Raw genomic sequence first — 23,962 nt, forward strand, 5'->3', positions numbered from 1 at the left:
CTTATTATCAATATAAATTATGATGGATCATAAGATGAAATATAAATGATGTGAAATTTGCACATGTTGATATCAAATTATATTAGCGTATGGGTTATATCCAAAGTGCAACATTTATAAAGACACACAAAGAAACCAACAGTATTGAAAATACTTAAAACTGGTTAAGGTATTAAAAACATGAGTACCAGTTTATGTTTATTGTAGACTGCCCCTTGATATAGAAACATATATGTACTTCATCTCCTTTTTTCTTTCTTTTTTATCCTTACTGTTACTCTGCCTTGGCTTCTTGATCTATATCTTGTTTGTTTTGGATATAACTTGTTATGGCAACTTTAATATTAACCTTGTATTCACATATAATGGAACCTGTGTAAAGTAGATGGTACATCATTGTCATAATTATACCAATTAGAAATATGTTTAATGCATCATAGAGCTATTGTATTCCTATTTATCGCTAAAGGTGTATACTTATTTGTGTGAAAACAGTACATGCATTGAGAAATATATGTAAATGTAGATGTACTCTATTGTTGTGGTACTTATGTGATATATGAAATGTATAATTTGTGTAATGTTTTGTGAGCTGTTATGCTAAACAAAGTACTACTAGCATAACACCTCTAGTGATTGGTTGCACTAAGGATCATAAGTTTTGTAGTAATGATATATTTAGAGAATGAAGCTGATTTTGATATAAAGTATTTCTCTCAAATCTAATTCAAGTTATTAACTTCCATGATAGAATTTAATCTAATCTTAAAATCATTCCACAATGATTTTGAGGAAAAAAAGGGCATTAATGTTTATCTCAACAACAACAAACATAATATTACCCTATATAGTTAGCCAACTGTGTACTGAAATTAATTACAAGGAAGTGTATCTCTTGTTTGATGTACTGCACTTATACAATTTAAATGTAGAAGGCATCTTTACTTTGAATTCTTTCAAGCATTGTAACAGAGTCTTTTTTTTCAAGGGCACTGTGAGGGTAAATGCTACGCACTCTCTCAGTCGATGTCAGTTTCCTACTACCTTGTTTTCTCTTTTCTTGTCTCTGTCTGTCTCTCACAAAATCTCTCCCTTTCACTCAGTCACTCTGTCTCTCTCTATCTCTCTCTCACTCTCATTCTCACTCACTCTCTCTGGCTCATCTCTCTTTCTCTCTCTATCTGCTTATCCATTTTCCTCATGCCTTCTGTGTTTTAGGTTCTATATAACTACATTGTGCTAAGTGTGCAAGAATATATATATATATTTAAGCCACGTTCATGGCATTCAAGTTTCTAATACCAATAGTTATATTTTTGAAAAAAATAACATCTTTGTGCAATTTTCCATCATCACTACTCAATATGTGTTAAAATATGCTGAATTATGTATATTGTATATTCATGTAATATTTCACATGATGAACTTGATATCAAATATGCTTAAAATTTGAGTTAGATATGATTGTTCATTTGGGAAGAGGGTCAATCCGACTGTTTTTATTAATTCTAACATATTTTAGCCAAGTAGCTTTACTGAAATGTCAAATAGGCTGACTAATTTTCTGCAAGAATAAAGTGGGGCAGACATATGTATGAGTTCGATACTAGTTAGTATAGACACCAATCCAAATTGCCATTTGGAGTACTTAAATCAGTACTTAATAAGCATTTCATGTGCCATTTTGTAATTTTTTGGTCAAATTTTGTTAAATTTCACACCACTGTATAGGAAGAGCTGTGGAGCTTTAGGCTTCTCTAGGTATTTTAGTTTCCATGCTCTTAAGTGCAGGTACACCCATCCCAGCTACAAGCTTTTGATAGTTTACCTAGTAAGCCTTCTTTACAATCTTCTTTACAACACTGAAAACCTCTTTTTTATTGGAGACAGGCTCAAACGTTGGAAATCATGATAGAGAGTGAAACGTGCGTTAGCGACCACTTGTATAGAAAGACAACCCGTCTATAAAGACATTTTCTGTTTTCCTTGAACAGTGTTTCTCTTTGAAATGTGTACTAAAAAAACTGCCTACCAGGTATAAAGACCACTTTTCTTGTCTCTTGAGCAGTCTTAATATACAGGTGTGACCGCATAATTTAACAATGTATAATTGGTTGTACATGTAGCATTAGATTTAAAATCACCAACTGTAAATCAAAGATTATAGTACTCGGTTATCTTCAGTGAATCCATTCTCTTTTATTTTATTGAAAACATATATGTACACTTCACAAAAGAATGTCATACAAAATAACAAGTATAGAAATCTGTACAACTCTTATATACAAATCAAAGTCGATGTAGGCACTAATATCCCAACTCTGCCTTACAGCTTGTGTAATTGTATTGTTCTTGTTGGTATCTACATGAGGCACTGTGTTAGTGCTGTAGCTCGGAACCCAAAACCCGGACCCGGCCCGACCCGGCAATTTTCCAAATTTCTTAACGGGACCCGGAAAGGTCCGGTAACCCGGTGAGAGTTGGACTGAAATAATATTGACTAGATTCTATTTGAAAGCTACTACAAACACATCTTGTGTGATCTACCGACCTTGTCCTGAATAGAGGGCACATCGCTTCATTTTGTTTATCATGCTGTCTGTGAGTCCAGACATAAGTCCCAGGTCGATCTGCATAAATTATCACCCTTAATCCACTCCCTAAAAAGATGAAGCATAAGGCTAGCTACATGTATGTAGGCATCCTAAAAATAGCTCATTTCCCTGTCAGAGTGCCCATACAAGATGCTCTACTATGATTGGTCTGTTTGTCTGCCAATTAAGACAATGATCACATGTAGGCACATGCTACATGCTTAACTGATATTTGCATAATATTTGGAATGTGCGCGATAACGCTAGCTGGACAAAGGCTGCATGTTGAACCTTTGAACCTTTGAACCCTGTTCAAAGAAACCGCGGTGTAATGTTACACCCAGTTGGGCCCAAGCTGTCTGGCATGCATTAATCTTTGACAGGGAGTGTTTTTGTATTCTAAATTTCTGCGACATGATAGTGAAAGAGATAAATCAGATGTGAATGAATTTTTTTTTTGGGGGGGGGGGGATCGAGAGACACAATGAAAGAAACTTAAGAAAGAAAAGAAAAAATGAGAAAAACTACATTACGTAAATAATTCTGTACTTTTATTTTTTTTTAAGAAAGAAGATCAAATTGATTTGAGGGGGGGGGGGGAGGTTTAAAACACATTCGGAAGATAAATAAATAGAATTGAAAAAAGGTAGAGATGGAAGGAAGAATGATGATGAAGATAACATCGTTTTCCTTCTCATCTCTAAATACTATCAACATTTCACAAACTTATCATTTTTGTTCTTCCTTTATTCTTCTAATCTGGGCTAAAAAAAAAATTGTTCAATTTAGAGACAGGGGAATAAGAGAGAGGATGGACCCCAATAATTATCTTGAGACAACAAATTAGCTAAATGATTGTTTGCTAATTAAATCCGTTTGTCAGGAAGTATTTGGGTGATGGAATTACTCTTTAATTTAACTTAACTCTCTGTCGACTTCATCTCAGCTCAGCCTCCACCTCAAGCATAACAAATTTTCACATACACACTCTCATACACATTATGTAGATTTGCCACTCACTGTCTATCAGCTAGGTCAACAAACTTCATAATTTATGAATCGTCTGTTCTGTGCCAGCAATCACTGAACTTTAATTTATGCTGGTTTCACTCTCCGCCCCTTTGGGGGAAACTTTCTGATTGGTCAGTACAGTAAGCTGATCAGTCATATCAATTGCAGGCAGGGCCAGTGAGATACATATACACACTTGAACACACAACACAAAATCTATGTGTGCAGTGTGACCCAGTGTCTATTGCAAAGACAGGTCAACAGATGTAAAAGATCGAGCCATCATGCTGTTTGTTTACAGTTACTTTTGAAGGTTTTATCGTGATGAAAGATAAGTAGATAACAAACAATGAGCTATTTAAAAACTCTTTTTTACTGCCGGGTTTTGTTACCGAGTTGATCCAATTCTTGCTGCAGTTCGGCCCGGAACTGGTCCGGCCCGAAATGCTCAACCCGGCGGGTTGGAACCCGGTAAGCCTTCCGGGCTACAGCACTAGAATGTTTTGTACTAGTTATGCTGATATAACTGTTCATATTCTTCTTTTTAAAGGGGCAATTTTTCCTTTTGATTCTTGTCGGTTTGGATGAATTTACGTATCAAACAAGAAGTTACAAATCCAATATTTGAAATGATTTTGAATGCTTTTGAAGATGAATTGTATATAAAGGTACTCTATTATAATCACTGATTTGAGTGGGGAAACAATAAATTGCTTGATCAATGTGGGAAATTTTCTATTGAGTCATACTTTATTTATCTACAGAAGATGATGATTTCTACAAACAATTTATTGATATTAAATTTGAAAAAAACTCATCTTTCCTTTCCGAGCCTTTATTTGTGGTTTTGTAATGATTGTCATATGAACAATTTGATTATTTCAGAAATGAGATTTTGGGCAATGCCCTACATTATGTCCCATGCATGTTTTGCTTTTTCATTTATTTCATCCAAAAATGAAAATCTCATGATACGATAATTGACTCATAGTTCCCTCTGATATATCAGTAGATATTTTATGTGATGATATAATAATAATAATAATAATAATAATAATTGCCCTTTTGAGGAAAGAATGATAGCTCACCAGAAGCAAGATGAACTTGTTTTTTATGGAAACTGAAATCTTAGCTCGACAAAATATGTAATGTTCGAAGAACAATAAGAGAAATTACTATCTTCAGCAAATAGAACCATTCTTCATTTGTATATGTACAATCAAATGAAAATCAGTGAACACTTTTCAGAATGAGAAATAGCCCTCTATGATTTTTGCATTAATTTCCAATATAGCAGAAAACCTTTGGAGTTATGAAACTTTGCATTTCCTGCATATTTCAGAGTACTATTGATAGATGGCTTGTTGCAGTAATTACATATTTACCATATGTTTATTTTTTGTTCTGTACAACGATTGATCGATAAATAATGAAAAGCAATTCTAGAAATACAGATCTAATCCAGAAGATAAAATAAAATAACCATTTTCACCATGGAAGAGGCACATCAAATCAGGGTGGTTTCTCAAGTATTATGATGATATTGAGCACATCAACAAGAAGTAAACAAATCAATTTGCATCATATCCTAGCAGCATGTTATACAGTTTCTTTCCATTTTCAGAGGAATTTAGAGCAAATTGACTCTTCTTTCCTCTGTAGACGATTCCAAGATTCTCTTAATCCTGGTTTGTACTTTACGACCAAGTTTTCCCGCTCTAACGTAAGTCTACTCTCGCCTGACTCGAGGCTTGTGACTCGATCACCTGTTGAGATGTATCGACTGCCTGTTCGAAGCTTAGGGCAGGGACATGAGTTGGTGACCCATAGATACTCGCGACGGTTCAGTTGCATGTTGTTCTTGAAGCTCTCCTCGATGGCGACGTCGTACCGCGTTTCACCGTTGATCGCTGTCTGGCCGACCACCTCGAATAAGATTGCTGGAAATTAGATGGGAAATAATTTGTGTTTTAATGGTTTATGATGATGATGATGAATAATAGCTGATAAACAGGAATAACGTGTCAAAATGATTTAACAATCACGACTGTTTATTAACGAACTTCTTTTTTAATGCTAAATAAATAGTAACATGCAGAATAAAACCTGAACAGATGCTCACCATATGACCCTCCGCAATAGTGCTCTGCGCGGCCTTTCACCCGTTTGCATTTACCGCACTTTTCTGAAAGTGCAAATGACAGAGAAGAAATAAAAACATTATGAGGAGAAGAGCAATACATTACAAAAAAGAAGAACAAATAACAAATAAATATTATCAAAAAATGGTGTTTATAAGAAATTGTTTCGACAGTGTCATCCTTAACCATCTTGTTTGCCTGCAAGAGATAAGTAGACTTTTCTGTGGATGTTTGTTCAGTAATAATTATGGTGACAGTAATCGTTAAAAATTACCAGGAAAGTTTCAACCAAAATACATCTAAAGGATCGTTTTCTCTTTATTTATTTGTTTGTATGCTTTTTTGTGTTTTATTTTATTTTCTATAAAAACATGGATTTTTATCAGTGGAAAGTATCTACCATTATTCCTTTCATATACATTACATATCCTATTTGTCGCCTATACATGCTCCATTCTATGCTGATATGAGTTCTCACCTTTTCTTGATTTGTTGTTCTTGTTCTTTCCTTTAGTCTGTTTATCAGAACTCTTTAATGCTGGTCTTTTCTCATCACGTGCTGGTGAAGATGGCGGAGTTTCTTCTGGTTGAGGCACTTGCTTTTTATTCGTCGACTCTGTTCATATTTTATAAACAATCAAAATATTATGAGAAGGATGGGTCTGTAATAGTTCGGATTGTAGAAGGCCCATATATTTTCTCTTTCTTGCATCAGATTCCATGCATAATTGGAAAAAAATACCCTCAGAATAAAATAATACTCTATTATGAACGATCATCCCCGGACAAATATATAAAGCGATTGCTATACCTTTTTAATACAATCGTTCCCTACCCTGTTTAGAAGGGACAGTGTGTCGGTGGTGCATGCACAGGGGTTAATTAGTTCAGGCGCGTAGCCAGAGAGGGGGTGGGGGCGGTCACCCCCAAAAAAAACGCCGGCAAAAAAAAAGGAGAGGAAAAAGAAGAAAGGCAGAGGACGTAGGAAGAAAAAGGATTAAGAGTCGAGAAAGGTAAAACGAATCGTCTTCTTTCTCTAATAATTCATGAAACGTCAAAGCTTCGGTGCTTTGCGCGGGAGTGGGGAAACTGAATTCAGACAAGGATTTAGAGTTGAGAATGGTAAAACGAATCGTCTTCTTTCTCTAATAATTTTATAAAACGTCAAAAGAAACTGAATTTAGATACGAATCGTCTTCTTTCTCTAATAATTTAATAAAACGTCAAAGCTTCCGCGTATTCAAATTCTACTAGGGCCTCTCTTAAATTCAGGGGAAAATGTTTGGAGACCCCAAAATAATTGTGAGTGGCATGAGCCCCCCCCCCCCCCAACTGCTTCTTGTTTTTAATCTCAAAGATCATTAAAGGTAAACATACCCATTGTTCCAAATTTCTTCTTTTCTGGTGTTGCAGATAGCTCTGGTATGAATGGAAGCATCTGTATCTCATTGTTATAGTTGATGCTGTGTATTTCATTGTCATTAGTCTTCGGTGGAAGCCAATATTCGTACTCCACGCCGGGGTTACGCTCTCGAAATATGATCTGTAAAGGGCGAACCAAAATGAAGCATTCAAAGAAAATAATACGTGATCAAACTATCATAATGGAATACGAATAGCTACCAAATGATGTTTGCCATTGATTGTGAGGAACCTATGTTACTTTGATATCATACAGAAATGCATAAAACTACTTTTTTATTTGTATGTGAAGAATTGTAAGATAAATAGATAATGTAAAACTTATTGTACATAAACAAGACAGCAGATTTAGCCATTGGTATACATTTAGCAACATAACTTTGATATTTTCCCTTTGTATTGCCGAAATATCCAACAAATACATGATATAACAGGGCAATAACTGTAGAAAATATAACAAATAATATACTTAAAATGTATCAAAGTATCAAAGTGTGTATGGTGTTAAAACTTAAAATGCATGTAAATAATCCTAATTTAATGCATAGTGACCTAATCCTTCAAAACAAAACATGAGACAACCTTTTTCGGACCGAAATTGAGAGAACAAATGAATTGCTAGTGTAATGTACAAATTTAAAAAGGCAAGGGCAATGATAACGATAATGTTAAATATGTTATTATGATGTAAGGTGAACAAGTGGGTACGTACCATGAGGTTTAGTGAACTGTTTAGAGGACCATCCGCAATCACATTTTCCAATCCATCGTTCTTTCTATCATATAATATAGATGTACCAGCCGCTTCGTAGCTTCCAGGCCAGCTGATAGTCCAATCGCCATTCAATATAAAATTATTCGACTCGTCCTTTAAAGCTGTGAAAGAGAAGAAAGTGTGTTTCAAGAGTTTTATCAGAATAAGAAGTAATGAGGAATTTTCGGAATATACTTCTTTTGTAGGAATGCATGGCATTCACAATCAAGTATTAGGTTTACTTTCACCAAAATAATTTGCAAATGTTTTTAGTCAAACGAAAGTTTTATATATCTGTTTTTAGGGGTGTTTGTTTTTGTGATTTTTGTTTTGTTTTGCTTTGTTTTTAGTTTGTTAGTGTTTGTTTTTGTAAGTTAACGGCCCTCTCTCTTCCTATAACGTCAGCAACCACCCTCCTTTTTCATGCATTGCCATGCCATATTATATTTTGGAACACAATTGATAGCCATGATGATGTACCATCATTGAGTAATGCGTATCATTTATCTCTCCTTATCCAATTCTATCCAATTTTTAACAAATGAATTGTGTCACGGAAAAATCCAAGCAATTTTGTTCCATACGCTATACCGATCACATCAATTTTGTTAGCATCCATGATCATTGTAATAAGTGAAAGACCAGATGTGAAGAGAATGATATGATATGCAATTACACATTTAGTTGAAATTCTTTTATCCTGATTGTCTGCTCTCTATATATGTATGTTACTTTTGTTAAGTGCTTTGAGAACTCACTCTGATTTGCTTAGCTTCACATACTTGGTAACATGACTTGTGAGACACACAATGACCAAATAATATCGACCTGCCCTTGCATGTTCGTGTCGTCATAGCAATAAGGTGTAAATTGTGAGCATTCATCACGGATACGGGGAGGGGGCCGGGCGAAGTAATTCTTGTGATCATGCTCATTATCATGATACTAACCTATGTAATTGAGTCCACTCTTATCGTTGATCCTGATGTTAGTAGCTCCAGCTGGTATCGAACCAATCTTGCTATATCTGTAGTAGCCTAGGTTAATAAATGAAATGAAAAATATGGCTCATCATTTTACACGGCTGTTATCATAATTTCGTTGAAAGCCACATTGTTGAACACAAAACATAAAAGATAATACAGACACTAGACTACTAATACGGGCAGTTTGTAGCGTTAGCATCGTTTTATCAGTGAGATTATACCTTTTGTAGAACGAAATAATTGGGCATGAACAAAATTATTCTTTGAATGATGAATGTTTGCCCCCACAATAGGCTAGTAAATTTCATAGATTTAACTTAAATTATAATAAAGCTGTCCATAGCTTTAAAGGCAGAGTGTACGTATAACACAAGTTATATTCTTGTTCTTTTTTTCGTTTTATTGTGAGAGCATTAAGGTCTCATGTAACCTACCTTTGACTGGATATTCATCAGTGTATACGTTTCTCACGTATCCACATGTATCGTTGAGTCCTCCACATACACCACAAGAATCCTTAGTCAGATTGGAGTGTAGCACACCGTCACATCCAACTTTCTATGTCAAAAACAGAAAGATAAGATTCAGAAGAGAGATATCCGAAAGCATTATGACTGAACTGCAAAGGTTTAAATTGATCAAATGTTAGAAAAACATATTAATCAAGGTTATTTGTTGATTGAAAAACGGATGGTGTACCCACCCCCCCCCCCCCCCCCCCCCCCCCCCCCCCACCAGTGCAACCGAATCTTCTTTTATACTCTGAATAGCAGATGATAACAATATTTTGGAACGAATGGACTTTTCTATCACTGCTTGGTTTGCTTTTTACTTATAATTCTGTATTATTATAAACTTACAACACATTTTCCACTGATACACATGTCCCGATCCTCAAATCGACAACGCGTTCCATCCAGTACTCTGCCGAATGTATACATGTAAGCTCCATCAGATGTATGGCATACTAACTCACATTCCTCTTGAGCTGTAACGGGATTAAGAAAAATAAATATTTATGGGATCATTATTAAGACCAAACACCGTTACACAGTTGGACTTTATGTTGTAGTAATTAAACCTGTCAGCCGTAAATAAGACAGACTGAGATGTCACTGTGTGCCCACGAGAGCTAAAGAATGGTTAGCTAACGGGGCTAGCTATATTGAAACGTTAGTTACGCCTCTTCCTATTGAAAGAAAACTATGATTAAGAATAATTAATAAAAGTATTGCTGATTTTTTTTTTATAGCGCTCAAATCCACTAGGCAAGCTGCTCAAAGTGTTCAAGTTTTACAGGCTATATAGGCTACCGATTTCGGCGTTCAGTTCAATTAATACCTTCCTACCGGTATTTCATTAATTGTATTTGTCAAAAGGTCATTAGTGCCGCGCCGGGGCTCGCATCTCTAATCAAGTGTTTAATCCACTAAACTTCGACATCACTACGAAACCGGTTATACTTGATATAATTCAGGTGATAATGTGAAAGCTCTTTAAGTAGGTCCTTTATTAAGTGAAATATAATTAGTATTGAATGGGGTTTTCCTGCAAGGCAAAGACGATTGTCGATAGAGTCCATGGAGAACTCGGTTTGCGTCATCAGGCCAACCTTATCTTTTAAAATCATGGTACAGATCCTGAAATCTCACCTGTACTCAATACAGTTTTTATTTGCCATAAATGGAATTGTTTCTCACTTTCTTAACAATCATGGCCCAGGAGTACTCAGGAAACCTTAACGGCACAATAACCAAGGACGTCAAAATCTTACTTCCCACCTCAAGTGTTTCAAGTTTCAAGTTTCAAGTTTTATGTATTTTTCTTTCATAACACACATCACAAATATGACATGAATATAACAAGTGAACAGAATATGGCGTTACATTTAAATGCTTACAAACTAAACTAACTTAACAATTGAGAAAATATAAACATAAATAAGTACAATAAAATCTACTGACTACTAAATAATGGCTATATAGACAAGAGAAACAGGAATATACTACGAGCAACAGGACTGAAACACAGACAAAAACAAAACAAGACAGACAGATGAATAGATGTGAGAAACGGGAGTAGAATCATGCTGACCTAAATAGCAAATCATTTTCTTAAATATTGATCACAACTATTGTGTATACAATTCGACGTGCTGCATAGTTTTTAAAGAGGGGCTGCGGAGCGTTGTTCAAAGTGGGGTGGTTTTGATTTGATTTGTTTTTATTTTTGGGGAGGAACATTCAGGAGCATAAAGTGAATATTTTAGGGTTGATTAATTAGGTCTCATTGGTTGGTGATCGTCACTACGATACGGTATGGAAACCGAAAAAGAATATACCTATCAAAGAAAGGACATTTTTTGTGACGAAGAGGAATACCCCTTTTGTATTAAATCACGGTACAACAATAGGGACGATGGGAAATCTTATCTCATCTCCGCGGATGGGGTATTTTCTTATTTAGGTACTTTTCTCGCAAAAGGGGCATTTGTTATGTAACCCCGAATAAGAGGCACGAACCCCCCCCCCCCCCCCCCCATCCCCCCTCGCTGTCCCTGTAAAGTAGGTGCAACTATTTATTTTTGAAAGATCGCGTACTCGTTTGACCTGACTGGTTATATTTTTGATGGATTACTATGGTACACAACTCCTGAATGAAATTTAATGCTCATGAGTATTAAACACAAAATGGATTAACCTACTTACAAACATGAAAAATTCCTTTCCCTTTTCAATTTGGCGCATGTTACTATGATTCTAATTTTCTCCAGGCACAGTGACATGAAATCAAGGCCATTAAATGGTTTTTGAAACATAACCGGCCTTTTGAATTTCATCACTGATTGCATGGAAAACGAAATATCAAAGCAAGAAAAAAGGAAAGGTAAGTCCTAAAAAAAAAATTCTGTCAAAATCAATTCCTAAAATGGAGGTCAGTTTTCAGAGGCAGTTTGCATGCACCTGCATTCTGCACTATTAGTTTGACTGCTGCTATTCTGCATCGTGACATTTTTTACACATTGATCATTTGAACAATTGAAATTGAATTTTCCTTTGAAATCAGATAACACTTGAAAATTGTAATACGAAATAAACTTATTCTGAGTACGTGATTATGTGCTTTTACCGTGCCTTTTGACTTACTTCAAGAGGGGAATTGGGGGAACTGAAATGTTTCAAAACCGGAAATCTTCAAGATGACTTGGGTATAATAAATGGAGGTGTAAACTTCTCAGTTGATATTGTTTTCATTCAAGCTTTTACAAAGGGGGGGGGGGGCTTAACATAATTAAGAACGACACTTTAAACGTTCTGCTACTTCCTTCCTTAGAAAACAAACCATGTATTAATAAATCAAAGTCTTGCTCTACACAATGATATTTGGATACCTGCATGGTGTAACAGTCACGCCGTCATACCAGGCATACAAGGCAGGGGTGTGGGGGTGGGAAGGTCTGCAGAATTTAGTATACTTTGGATCGCAAACTTTCAACTTTGAATGCAATAGGAATTCATAGTTTTTTGTCCATGCACGTGCCTTTAATAGGATATACCAACAATCTTTCAAAATGAATGTGAATACTTACAGTTGTATACTGGAAGCCATTCTCTGATTATATTCCCCTGGACATCACGCTGGTTGAAGACAGCACATTGAGCAGATCGGTAGTCCAGATGATGATCGGGACATTCCTATGAATACCAGATACGAAGGATAGAGGATATCATTTGTCACTTGTTAGAATATCATAGCACTTATTATTTGTGAAGTTAAACATCGTTTTCTTTTTCTCATGTATTTCGTATGTTGCAGCAGGGTGTCATTGCAAAGCAGTGTTTTTTAAAAGAATGACCCACCCTACTTTTTAAAGAGGACATGAATAAATAAATAATTAATTAATTAATTAATATTTCGCAGTAGTCAATGGGTTAACAATCACTATGAATATGACGAACAAAGAAAGAGGACAAATAATTATACAGTTCCTCAGGTAGACAAAGGAACATCCCTTCACTGCTATTATATAAACGTGTAGAACAGGTGTAGCATGCATATTCACCTGTTCTACTCATTTGTACATTTTAGCAGTGAAAGGATGTTCCTTTGTCTACCTGAGGAACTGTTTATTTTGTCCTCTTTCTTTGTCCGTCATGTTCATAGTGAATATATCAAGAGCAAATTAAAGGGCTCCACCCTCTGCCCGCAAGACGGCCGTATAAGAGCGTTTTATTGTCAATGAACTGTGATTGTATCTTTATGCTGAATCATTAAAGGAATCTTGTTTTCTGATTTACTCAATATGTATTTTTCTAAAAATACCTTTTTATAATCAGCTGGACGAGTATCGCGCCAGAGCCCTGTGTTAGAAACATATGCGATTGAATAAAATTTGATCATAACTTGGTATCAGTCGCAACCCTGAGCTAAATAGATAGGAGTTTGCAAGCATGCGATGAGCTGAAGGATCTACGATAAATTCGGATCAATCGCAACCCTTCTTAAGACGGGGGGCCCAGGTTTACATCGTTAAATGTGTTACATATAGATTATTAATCTGAGTATAACATTACATTCAAGTTGTTTGGAGTGTTTTGTTTCTTGACTTCATTAAAGTCTAGCAGATATATATAGGCTACAAAATAATAATAAATGAAATAAGAGAGACTTTTAAGTAGTTTAGTATACCTCAGTGTTACATGTTTGATACTGTCTCCTGTCCCCCGGGCAGGTAATGGCTCTCGTCATGTACCTCATCGGAAGCCTGATCATGGACCAAACAAACAAACAAACACAAATGTATTTTAAAACATCAGAAGTTCAATATTACATTCTCACTACAACATTAAACCTGTCTGGAAATAAAGTATTTTCAATGACATTATTAAAGATAATGTAACTGTGACATCCCTTTAATAAACCTAACATTTTTCATTGTTCGTTTGTTGTTGTTCTTGTTGATGTTTTTTGTTTGTTTGGGGGTGGGGATGTTTTACATCATTTGTCGGGGAAAGTTGTTGTACGAAATACCAGTGTAGCAGTTGACTCATTCTTTTAGGACAGATTGGCGATGAAAATGATTCAGATTATTTCGGTGTACAGTTTCATCGATCACAGAATGTTTCACAGGGTAAACTTCTAGGAGAAGAATGAAAGGGGCTAACCATGTAATCTTCTCAGGATCTTGCGGATACACGTGGTTACGCCCCCCCCCCCCTCTCTCTCTCTCTCTCTCTCTCTCTCTCTCTCTCTCTCTTCTCTCTCTCTCTCTCTCTCTCTCTCTTTCTCTCTCTCTCTCTCTCTCTCTCTCTCTCTCTCTCTCTCTCTCAAGGGGGTAACAAGAAAAATGTAATCACTTGAGAGACTATGCATGCGAATAAAGTCTTCCTGATTTTTGCGAAAGATTTCCTTAAATAAACCTCCACTTTCGAATCCTGTTGATGTATTGGCTTGATATCTTACATGTGATTGTCGTTTGCAGTGGTATGTGAAGGTGTGTCTGGAAAGGGGAAAGGCTGAAAGTGAAGAAGTGATCACGGTATTCAATTCATGTGCGCGCAAAGAAATCGAGAAACCAAAAAACATTCCCTGAATTTGGTTTAAAATCTTCAGTACTAAATCAATGTTAATCCTGTGTTGTCATTTACTTTTGATACCCGACAAAGCAATACTTCTAGTTTTGCTTTCGCTGTGATTGATAGCACATAATAATTGTAGGTGCATTACATATAGATTCCCGTTTTGAGCGATCATTAGGGGATATGTTTCAACGGGAATTTAATGTGCTCCCAAGGTAAAATAATTTCACTTTCAATACGCGGATACACCTGCCGTCGATCTATTAAACTTCAGGAATGGGAGCAATTATGGAATGAACGTATTGAATTATATCAACTGAAAGCGGTAGAATTGTCTGAATGCCTGAAATATTGTGGTAGGTTTTCGACAGAGAGAGCGTAAGATGGAGAAGCATGGAGAAGAATGGAGATGGAGAATAATATGAATACAATAAAATAAAGCATGAACATGGAAATGATAGTAGGGAGGCAACTTAAAAAAGAAACAAAATGATGATGATGATAATGATGATTATGATGATGATGATGATGGTGGTGGCAGGGGCATACGCAGGGGGGGGGGTTTGGGGGTTCAACCCCCCCCCCCCCTTTGGTATTTTTATGTGTGTAAACCCCCCTTAAAAAACTATAAAAAAAAAAACCCTTTTTTTTTTTTTTTTTTTTTTTTAATTAAAAAAAAAAATATATATACCCACGGCTAACGTAAAGTGACCTTACCCCCCCCCCCCAACGAAAAAAATGTCAAATTTTCGAGACCCCCCCCCAAAAAAGTGTCCGCTTCCCCCCCCCCCCCCCCCCACTGAGCGACTTTTCGGCCGGCGCGATTTTCAAATTTTCGGGAGCAAAAATATTTTGGGCCAGATCTTAAACCCCCCCCCCCCCTTGAAAAAATCCTGCATACGCCCCTGGGTGGTGGTGATGTTGATGGTGGTTTTGATAGAGGTGGCTTCTAGTATAGCGCCGATATCCGCCTCTGGTGGGCGCTCATGGCGCTTGCTCTACAATGTCTCACAAATTCAGCGTTCTTAGTCAGTAATTCAAATTTATCATTCATTTTCCATTAATCTAAATGCATTTATAAGAGTAGTTACCCGATACAGATGAAAAAGGCCCGGGGGAAAGGAAGAAATAATGTTAAAGAAGAAAGGAGATACGTAAGTGGAAGAACAAGAATAGTATATGCATATTCAGGTGTTACCCAACTAAAAAATATTCCTAATTCTTTCGTTGATTCGTAATATATTATACACATATTACATTCTTTGTAGTTTGTTCGTTTTTGCTTTATTATGAAATTTATGTTATTGTTTTCACATATGTATTTACTTTGTAAGACGTCCATTGAGATGTATATGTGAATGAATTCATGCCCATTGGCTGTTTTTATATTGTTAGATTCATGACAGAAAACTGATAATGACGCTTGACCTCTCTACTAAACGTTGAAACAGTGTTCGAGTATGGGGCCACCTACCTACTCATACAATGTCTAGTCCGAAACTGTGCCCCTCCCCCACACGTCCTCGAACACGCTGACCAGCCACTCCATGATGACCAGACACTGGTCAACGATGCCCGTCGTACTCGATGTCGCCAGTCAGTCAACGATCTCGATGCGCTTCTCAGGTCGACCTTCTCTTCGTTAGACACCTAGGTGATTTAGAGGTTTAACATTCAATTTATATAATTTTAATACTCATTCATTTTAATCGGAGTTTGCTCAAATTGCAGAAGTTTATTATCTCTTCATTTTGATACCAAAGAATAGGCTAGGACTACGGGTGGATGGATATATATGAAACCCTTGCTAAAAGTAGTACTATATTATTATTATTATTAGTAGTAGTAGTAGTAGTAGTAGTAGTAGTAGTAGTAGTAGTAGTAGTAGTAGTAAATGTAGTAGTACATATAGTAGTAGTATTACTTGTTGTTGTTTTAATAGGCTTCTACCAATCATTCACTCCTGCAGACGTTTTCAAACCAAATGGTACTACACGCAGTCTCTTGCTGTCGGATGCTTCGAATTCATAACTGTACCGTGTGAGTCAAAACAAAGTTTACACCTAGAAAATTGCTTATTATTTTAAAAAATCATCTATGAACAGTAAATAATTATACATCTTATGAAAAAGTGTTTCATCCCAAATCATTTGGTATCATTTTTGTGTGGAATGTGTTCACGCTTGGATAAACAGGAGGCATTTTTTGCGAGAGTGCAAAAATCGACTTGCGGCAGAGTGATGCCTACAGTATGTAGTGAGTGAGAGAATGGATTGAATGTATCGAATGAAACGCATTGCTATGCTTTTTGCAGAAGCAAAGTCACACACACGCGCACACATGTTGTTTGATATTTGAAATTCGATATTTGATATGTGTGACATGATTAAATTTATTAGGGATGTTATTTGGATCTGCAAAGATCGAATTATTACCCAAATCCTAAGTGTTTTATTCAAACATCACATAAGCAACTTTAGCGCAAGTCAATTTTTGCACTCTCGCAAACAAAGCCTCCTGTTCATCCAAGCGTGAACACATACCACACAAAATGGTACTAAATGATTTGGGATAAAACACTTTATTTTTCGATTTATAAAATAATTAGCAATTTTCTAGGTGTAAACTTTTTTTGACTCACACGGTAGAGAAGATAGGTGATTATCACGGTGAATAGCTAAATCCCTATTCAGTGAATTAGGATTAATCATTTTAATCCAGTTGGATACATTCACCTTTCTTGACCACTGGTGTGTTTCAAATTCCCTCCAATGTTATGTCCAGTATAAAGGGCGTGTTCTATGACTTCTGAATGAGATGGGTTATTCAGACTCAGTGTTGCTTTCAGAAGCCCAATTACCCTAAAAAGCAATAAAATCACCCACTGAATAAAGGACAGGCCTTGTATGTAAGATCGTTTGCCTTTAATACTAAAATTGGAAGGGATGATGCCCATAAATTTGTCTTTAAAATACACATTTGGATCAAAATTAAAGGATTAATACTTTCCTGAACTCTAGTTTTCACCTGTCTTCGCTCCCATTATCTCGAGGGAGCGGACAGTAAGAAAATGTGTGAAGAATCACTTTAGGTTAGCACAGGGAGATTGCTGTCATCTCCCTGGTTAGCGTAAATAACATTATTAACATAAATATAAATTCCAGTAAATTTCCAGTAAATATTTCAATGGTCAAAATATTCCACCAGGAGGGGCGATATCTCAGTAGTAGAGCAGTGGCTTCGTAACCGGAAGGTTCCTGGTTCTATACGCTAGTCCATGCGCTAGTCATTACCAAGTCCCTAGTCGAAGATTTAAAACCGTCGCGACGGTCCTCTAGTTGCTAACAAAATTACAAACATACACATGATTTATTAACAGTCAGATAAGACAATCGTCATCATCATTATCATCATCATTACGAAACAAATTTTCCCTAATTGCACATACAAAATAATGTAGCGTATGTGACTATGTGAAGTGCACATAGTACTCATACTTACATCATGTTGTAGGCCTATACCTTCTTCACTCTTAACAGCACACAGCCAGAGAAGACAAATAACAGCAGGAATGAAACAGGCTCTTGAGTAATAGATCCCTACCATCATGTCTCTGTAGGATTGAGATAGGAAAACAAAATGCCTTAGTCTGTTAGTTGTTGTGTTTAAAGGCATCGTTTAACAATGTTAGATCTGAGATTCATGGCCCTACGTGTTATTAGTGTATGTGATATGGTGAAATATTGAAGCCCTAAACAAAATTGCGCTTCAAAATGATCGTGAAGTACCTCAAGAAATTAAAAATTTGACCGGTTTTACCATACTCATTTTCTCCAATAGACTGTAGTGTTATAAAACCGTAAGGAAAATGGAAAAATTGATTTCGATTTCCAATCATAAAATCTTGATAATCAGACAGGCGATCGGCTTGTAAAAGTCATGGGGTTCCTGACTGACCTAAAGGTTTATAATTATCATTGCAGCATGAGCTACATCCAGGATTTTGTTTCAGAATTTGAGTCAAAGGTACCCATCCCTTTAAGTTGTAAAGATACATTCAAAGAAAGAAAAAAAATACAACAAAGAGTTATTTCGCAAATAATTTTTTCACATGTGTTTAATTATAGCAATACATCAACAGTTACACGGTAGTCTTAACAATTAGCATATTCATAACTGAAGGTGATTTAAAACCTTTTTTTCTCTCTCTCGAAAAGTGACGATGGCCTTTTGTTTTCTAATGTAATGTAGCACACGTTCTTTGAGTTATAAGTGTTGGTGTTTCTGGTTACAAGAAAGATAAACATATACTGTACCTCATCTTGTGAGAAGAAGCAAAACAAGTACGTGGAATTACGTTAATAAACAAACTTATCTACATACTAGTAATCAGAAATTATTGTATGAAGCAGAAGCAAAAGATAATATCTACAGCTATCATTTGTACATAAAAATTAATTTACTAAATCATAGATATCAAACTACCGCGGAGTTTACTTTTCTCGAAGAAGGGTCATATAAAACTGCCCCTGGAAAACTGCCTTTTGGTATACAACCAGTTCGTCTACTACCCAATTGGTCTATTCCCATATGGTCTACACCCAGCCCGTATGCTATCCACATGGTCTAATAATCATTTCGTCTACTTATTATTTGGTCTATAGACCATCTAATACGGCCATTTGGTCTAATTTCCATATGATCCAATCTCCAATTAGACTAACTCCCATTTTGTATATTGTTCATTTACTGTAATACCCAGTTATTCTAATTTCCAGTTTGTCTAATTCCCGTTTCGTCTACCATCTTTTAGGTCTAATAATCAGTTTGATGATTATTTTTATTTATATATGATTGAATGATTATTAAATCATGGGTAGTAGACAAAGAGGGCATTAGACAAACTGGGAATTAGACCGATCGGAAATTAGACTAATTGAGCAACACACCAAATGGCTAGCAGACTTATCGGAGATTGGACCAAATGGAATTATCCTAATTGTCATTAGACCAAATGATATGTAGACAAAACGATTCTAGACCATGTAGTAGACGGACTGGTCGTAGATCATATAGGAATAGACCAATCGGGTAGTAGACGTACTGGTAGTAAAAGGCTATAAACCATAATTATAAGAGGGTACCTCTGAAGGGGCATTCAGAGATAACACTCTGTGATATCATGATATAATATGTCAAAACAAATCATCGCAACCCAGACTGTGTCATTATCGGCTTATCTGTAGATGAATGGGAAATGTTACTACTGACTTCTTTGCAAGTTGTCTGTAAATGCGGTAGGTCGTATAAGATTTTGTAGTTATTCTACTCTACGTCACCAAGGACAAAATAACTTCTTGTAAACATACACAAATAGGAAACGAAATAGCGGTGCATGTATATCTCATGGGAGTACTTCAATTCCTTTCCAATAAAACTTATTCGACGCATCAATTACTCAAACAAAACATCAATTCGAGGGTAGTCATTCTATCAAACTGTGCTTACTTTGTCAAGCCTCCTGTTTGATGTTTTCGATTAGTTACAGCCAGCCTTACTTTATTCTACATATATTCTTTTGTCATGCCTAAAATTTGCAATGTTTTGTTTGTTATATATTTGTAAAACTGCAAAAAGAAAAAGAAAAATCAAACAGAAATAAATAAATTAAATCAAATAAAATCAATTCATTATCTTCGTATTAAAAAAAAAGGTTGACACCAACATTGATTTATTGTGTAGCGCTAACACCACACAGACCGAGAGACCCCTGGTGCCGTATTACAGTCCATTTTTAGCCAACATTTCAAGGCATTCCTCCCTCCAACGTAGCACCTAGCAGATGCAGCCTGACAATAATATAATTGGCCGTCCACCCCTTTAAAAAATAGCTTTATATATCGTCGCCACGCCAGTGCCCCGTAAAAAAAACTTAGCAATTGATCGTACAATTTATTTTAGCGATTGATTGCATTGATCACTATGTGCAATCAATCGCAAAAATCAATTGCTATCAACTCTTTGTGGTAAGGGGCCATGGGTTGCTACAATGCAACCATGATCAACAATATATTATTTGGGGGGGGGATTGGTAAAGCGCTGTGAAACTACAGTTAGTTTGTAAGAGCACTATATAAATGGTTTTATTGTATTGTATTGTCTTGTTATGTCTAATTGTTTTGGTTGTTATTAAAGTCAATTATTTTGTGGGTATTATATGTTGTTTACTTTGTTCCATATATCAAATCAAACTGGCAAGTAATCTCTCTCTCTCTCTCTCTTTCTCTCTCTTTCTCTTCAATTCAAAGAAACCCAAGAGATCAATTACGTTCCTTTATTCCACTATTGGCCAACATGTTCCTCTCCACGTATGGTCTCTTATTTGACAAGTGTCGCCTCTTCCCTACTTCAAATAGAATCAAAAGATAAAAGTCTGTAAACATACACGTGCATAAGCACAAAAAATGTGACTCTTTAAGTACCCTGCATCATCAACACATTCAACATTGTTATTCCTGTGAGACTGGCAATCACATTACACCACCCACATTAATTCACCATAGGCTGGAAGTGGAAGAAACACATTATAACAACAAATATTTGTCAAGCTGCATTGAACAACAATAAAAGCGATAAGCTTTAGCTGCAAAATTATGTACAGAGTAAAACAAAAAAGAATAAGCACAAAACCGATCCGGTCTTGTCTTTAAGTGAAACTTAAGAAAGGTAAAGAGACGAAAAGTTGCAAAAGATAAGTGCAAGACGGCTGAGAACAGCGAGAAAGGAAAAGAAAATGACAAAGGATACAAAAGAAAAGGGGGAAGAAAAAGAAGATAAAGAATAAAAGAGGAATAAAAAGAGGGGTTGCGAAGGAAAAGAAAATCAAAGGAAGTAAGATTAAATAGAAAGAAGTAAGAGGGGGAAAATAAAGTATAATCAAGAGAACAAGAGGGACATCAAATGAAATACTGAAGGCCGGCTAATTGGATTAACAAATTGGATTAACATCACTCTAAAATTATCAATATCGAAATCGCCTATAAAAAAGTAAACTTTTGTATGGTTCCTCCAAAAAACATCAATAACGTTCAATTTGCCACATTTTGCCTCATTTTGGATTACTTGCTCTCATAAAAACACAATTCTTATTGTTTGGTTCTATTAACGGATTGAATGCCAATAATGAAAGGGCTGTACTCACCAGTATGTAGATTAGCGTTAAAAAGGGTTCTTTTTGGTATTAGTAATGCAATGAAGATTGGAATGTTTCATTAAAAAATGTATAGGATATAGTAGCGACAAGGAGATTAACATTTTTCGACTTAAGATAGCAAATTGGAGTCAGTGACATATATAGACACTCCAGGAAGAAAGACAGACAGACACGTATTCATACAGACAGACGAACGAGGAGGTTTGTGTGTCTTAAACCACTGTTTTTCTTCTTCTTGCAATGACAACTCGTTGTCCTAGGTAAATAAGAAGACGATGAGTATGTACCCATCTCTTCTCATTTCCTCGCATATTTGATTAGTGTCGCCACTTCCAAAGAATCGAAAGATAAAAGTCTGTGAACAACATGTTTGTATACTCACATGTATAATTACGACAAATCTACAATAATCGGATCTCAAACATTTTCAACAAAACGTATTTTCGATCCACTCCTTTACATGAAGATGACATATTTGAGACAGACTAACTACCGTATCAATCATTCGATTTTTGTTAACTCTCCTGGGCTTTCAAACGAAAGAATGTTAACAGCAATAGCTTATTTTAAATATTTGTCGAGTAAATGTAGTTCAATAGAAACGATTTTCAGAACCAAATATCTGCAATTACATAATAGAAGAATTTAACGGTATATTTCACTTTTAACTATTAAAACGTCTCGTACTTGCTTTTCAAGTTTTCTCTTGCTCTTCATTTCATTTTCACGATATGAAAAAACATACCACAGTTGCTGGTGTATACTTCCGTTAATGACGTTGTCCTGACCTTGAAACCTCTCTTCGTGCAAATAGGATCATTTTTGGCGCGTTTAAATACAAATGCAAGTACACCACTTTACGACCATCCCGGGGGAACTAACGCTAAACTACAGCCCCAACAATTATAAATATTTGTTTCTCTTTCGCGAAAAGCTGTGGGGGGGGGGGGGGTTCTGACAAAATGTATTGTCGCTTTCTTTCTCTTTTGTATTGTTACATTCTTAAAGATTACAGCCCTCGAGACCTAGAGCTCACGATACCGACAACCCACTATAGTAACGGCCACAAAACCGACAGAATATAGTATCGCAGACCTTCTTCTGAAAAATTACCTTATGATTTCGAGACTTGGGACACACAAGACTGACTTTGGTGGTCTCGTGGACTGGCGGTCTATCGTTATGTCCCGTCTTAGAGAAACTATAACTGTTATTGTTATTTTAAGTAAAGAAAAGAGGAAGGACATTTTACCACCAAACTGCTCTTGCGTGTAATTATTCTATTTCATGCTTGGTCTCAATCAATTAAAAAATCAATTGACAAGTTGTTTTTTGTGTATGTTTGAACTGACTGATCACAGAAGTAATTAACAAACGAAGTCCAATTAATTGTTGCGTTTGGTAATAGGCAAAATCATTGTCCCGCTTTTAATAAAAGGCATTGTAAGGAACTTGAACGGTGAAAATCACAAAACTCGTAAAAGGGCCAAAATGTTGAGGGGGAAAAAAAATCACAATTGACAACATTGATGAAAAATAATGATGGCAACGTAACTGTAAGGGCTTACTAATCCCTGGTAGATATGCTTTCACGTTCTGAATGATACAGTAATAGATCATCAAGTATTCCGATAAAGTTATCTCTCTAGATACGGCCTATGAATTGTCCTTGCATTTTTTTTTTAAATAGAGGAGACAATAGTTGTCACTTCTTCTATGATAATTCTTGTCACTCCAATTCGATGTTTGCTTTTTACACATTTTGTGTTACTTGAAAGGTTTCATGTCCATGAACAGTGCTCATTCATCGTAGACTTCCGTTTCTTTACTCCAAACATAATCCTTCACCATGCTCACAATGACATGGATTAACCAGATTAAATATAGCTGTTACTAATTTCACATCCACAACCGTTTCTATAGTGAGAGCGGGATCATGGAACTAAGCACTTATCTCAACATACGTCTTTTCTCATCCGTGTTAGGGATGAGGCCATTCCATTCTTAACGAACATAAGTCGTACAAATGTGATATCATCCTGACCTTAGTGTCTGGAAGGATTAGAGAACTACACACCCCTAATTAGGCCAGGGCGGATCTAGCCGGCGGCAGGGGAGGGGGCCAAAAAGGGGCCCAATTCGTGAGAAAATATCTAGCGGCGAAATAGCCAGCCGGTGAAAAAAAAGAAGCAGGGGGGGGGGGGGGGGGGGGGGCTGGTGAGCACTAAATTTAATTTTTTTTTGCCCCCGAAAATTTAACAA

At 36.1% G+C, this 23,962-nt stretch overlaps 1 protein-coding gene across 3 annotated transcripts in view; it reads right to left on the minus strand.

The window, feature by feature from the left end:
* Positions 1-4,161: 4,161 nt before the first annotated feature.
* LOC100891041 (ADAMTS-like protein 5) overlaps positions 4,162-23,962 on the minus strand; it is a 30,259-nt gene continuing 10,458 nt past the window's right edge. For all 3 annotated transcript variants that reach the window (XM_003726340.3, XM_011678898.2, XM_003726341.3), the window contains exons 2-13: positions 17,989-18,100; positions 15,962-16,137; positions 13,598-13,673; positions 12,498-12,603; positions 9,769-9,896; positions 9,343-9,466; positions 8,873-8,959; positions 7,881-8,044; positions 7,124-7,289; positions 6,225-6,362; positions 5,728-5,790; positions 4,162-5,545 (exon numbers count right to left, since the gene is read on the minus strand). In XM_003726340.3, coding sequence (XP_003726388.2) covers positions 5,226-5,545; positions 5,728-5,790; positions 6,225-6,362; positions 7,124-7,289; positions 7,881-8,044; positions 8,873-8,959; positions 9,343-9,466; positions 9,769-9,896; positions 12,498-12,603; positions 13,598-13,673; positions 15,962-16,137; positions 17,989-18,096 — 1,656 coding nt within the window. In that variant the 5' untranslated portion in view covers positions 18,097-18,100 and the 3' untranslated portion in view covers positions 4,162-5,225. The remainder of the gene's footprint in view (positions 5,546-5,727; positions 5,791-6,224; positions 6,363-7,123; positions 7,290-7,880; positions 8,045-8,872; positions 8,960-9,342; positions 9,467-9,768; positions 9,897-12,497; positions 12,604-13,597; positions 13,674-15,961; positions 16,138-17,988; positions 18,101-23,962) is intronic.

This window comes from Strongylocentrotus purpuratus, unplaced genomic scaffold (assembly GCF_000002235.5).
Source record: "Strongylocentrotus purpuratus isolate Spur 01 unplaced genomic scaffold, Spur_5.0 spur5_scaffold_9, whole genome shotgun sequence".
NCBI classification, from domain to species: Eukaryota; Metazoa; Echinodermata; class Echinoidea; order Camarodonta; family Strongylocentrotidae; genus Strongylocentrotus; species Strongylocentrotus purpuratus.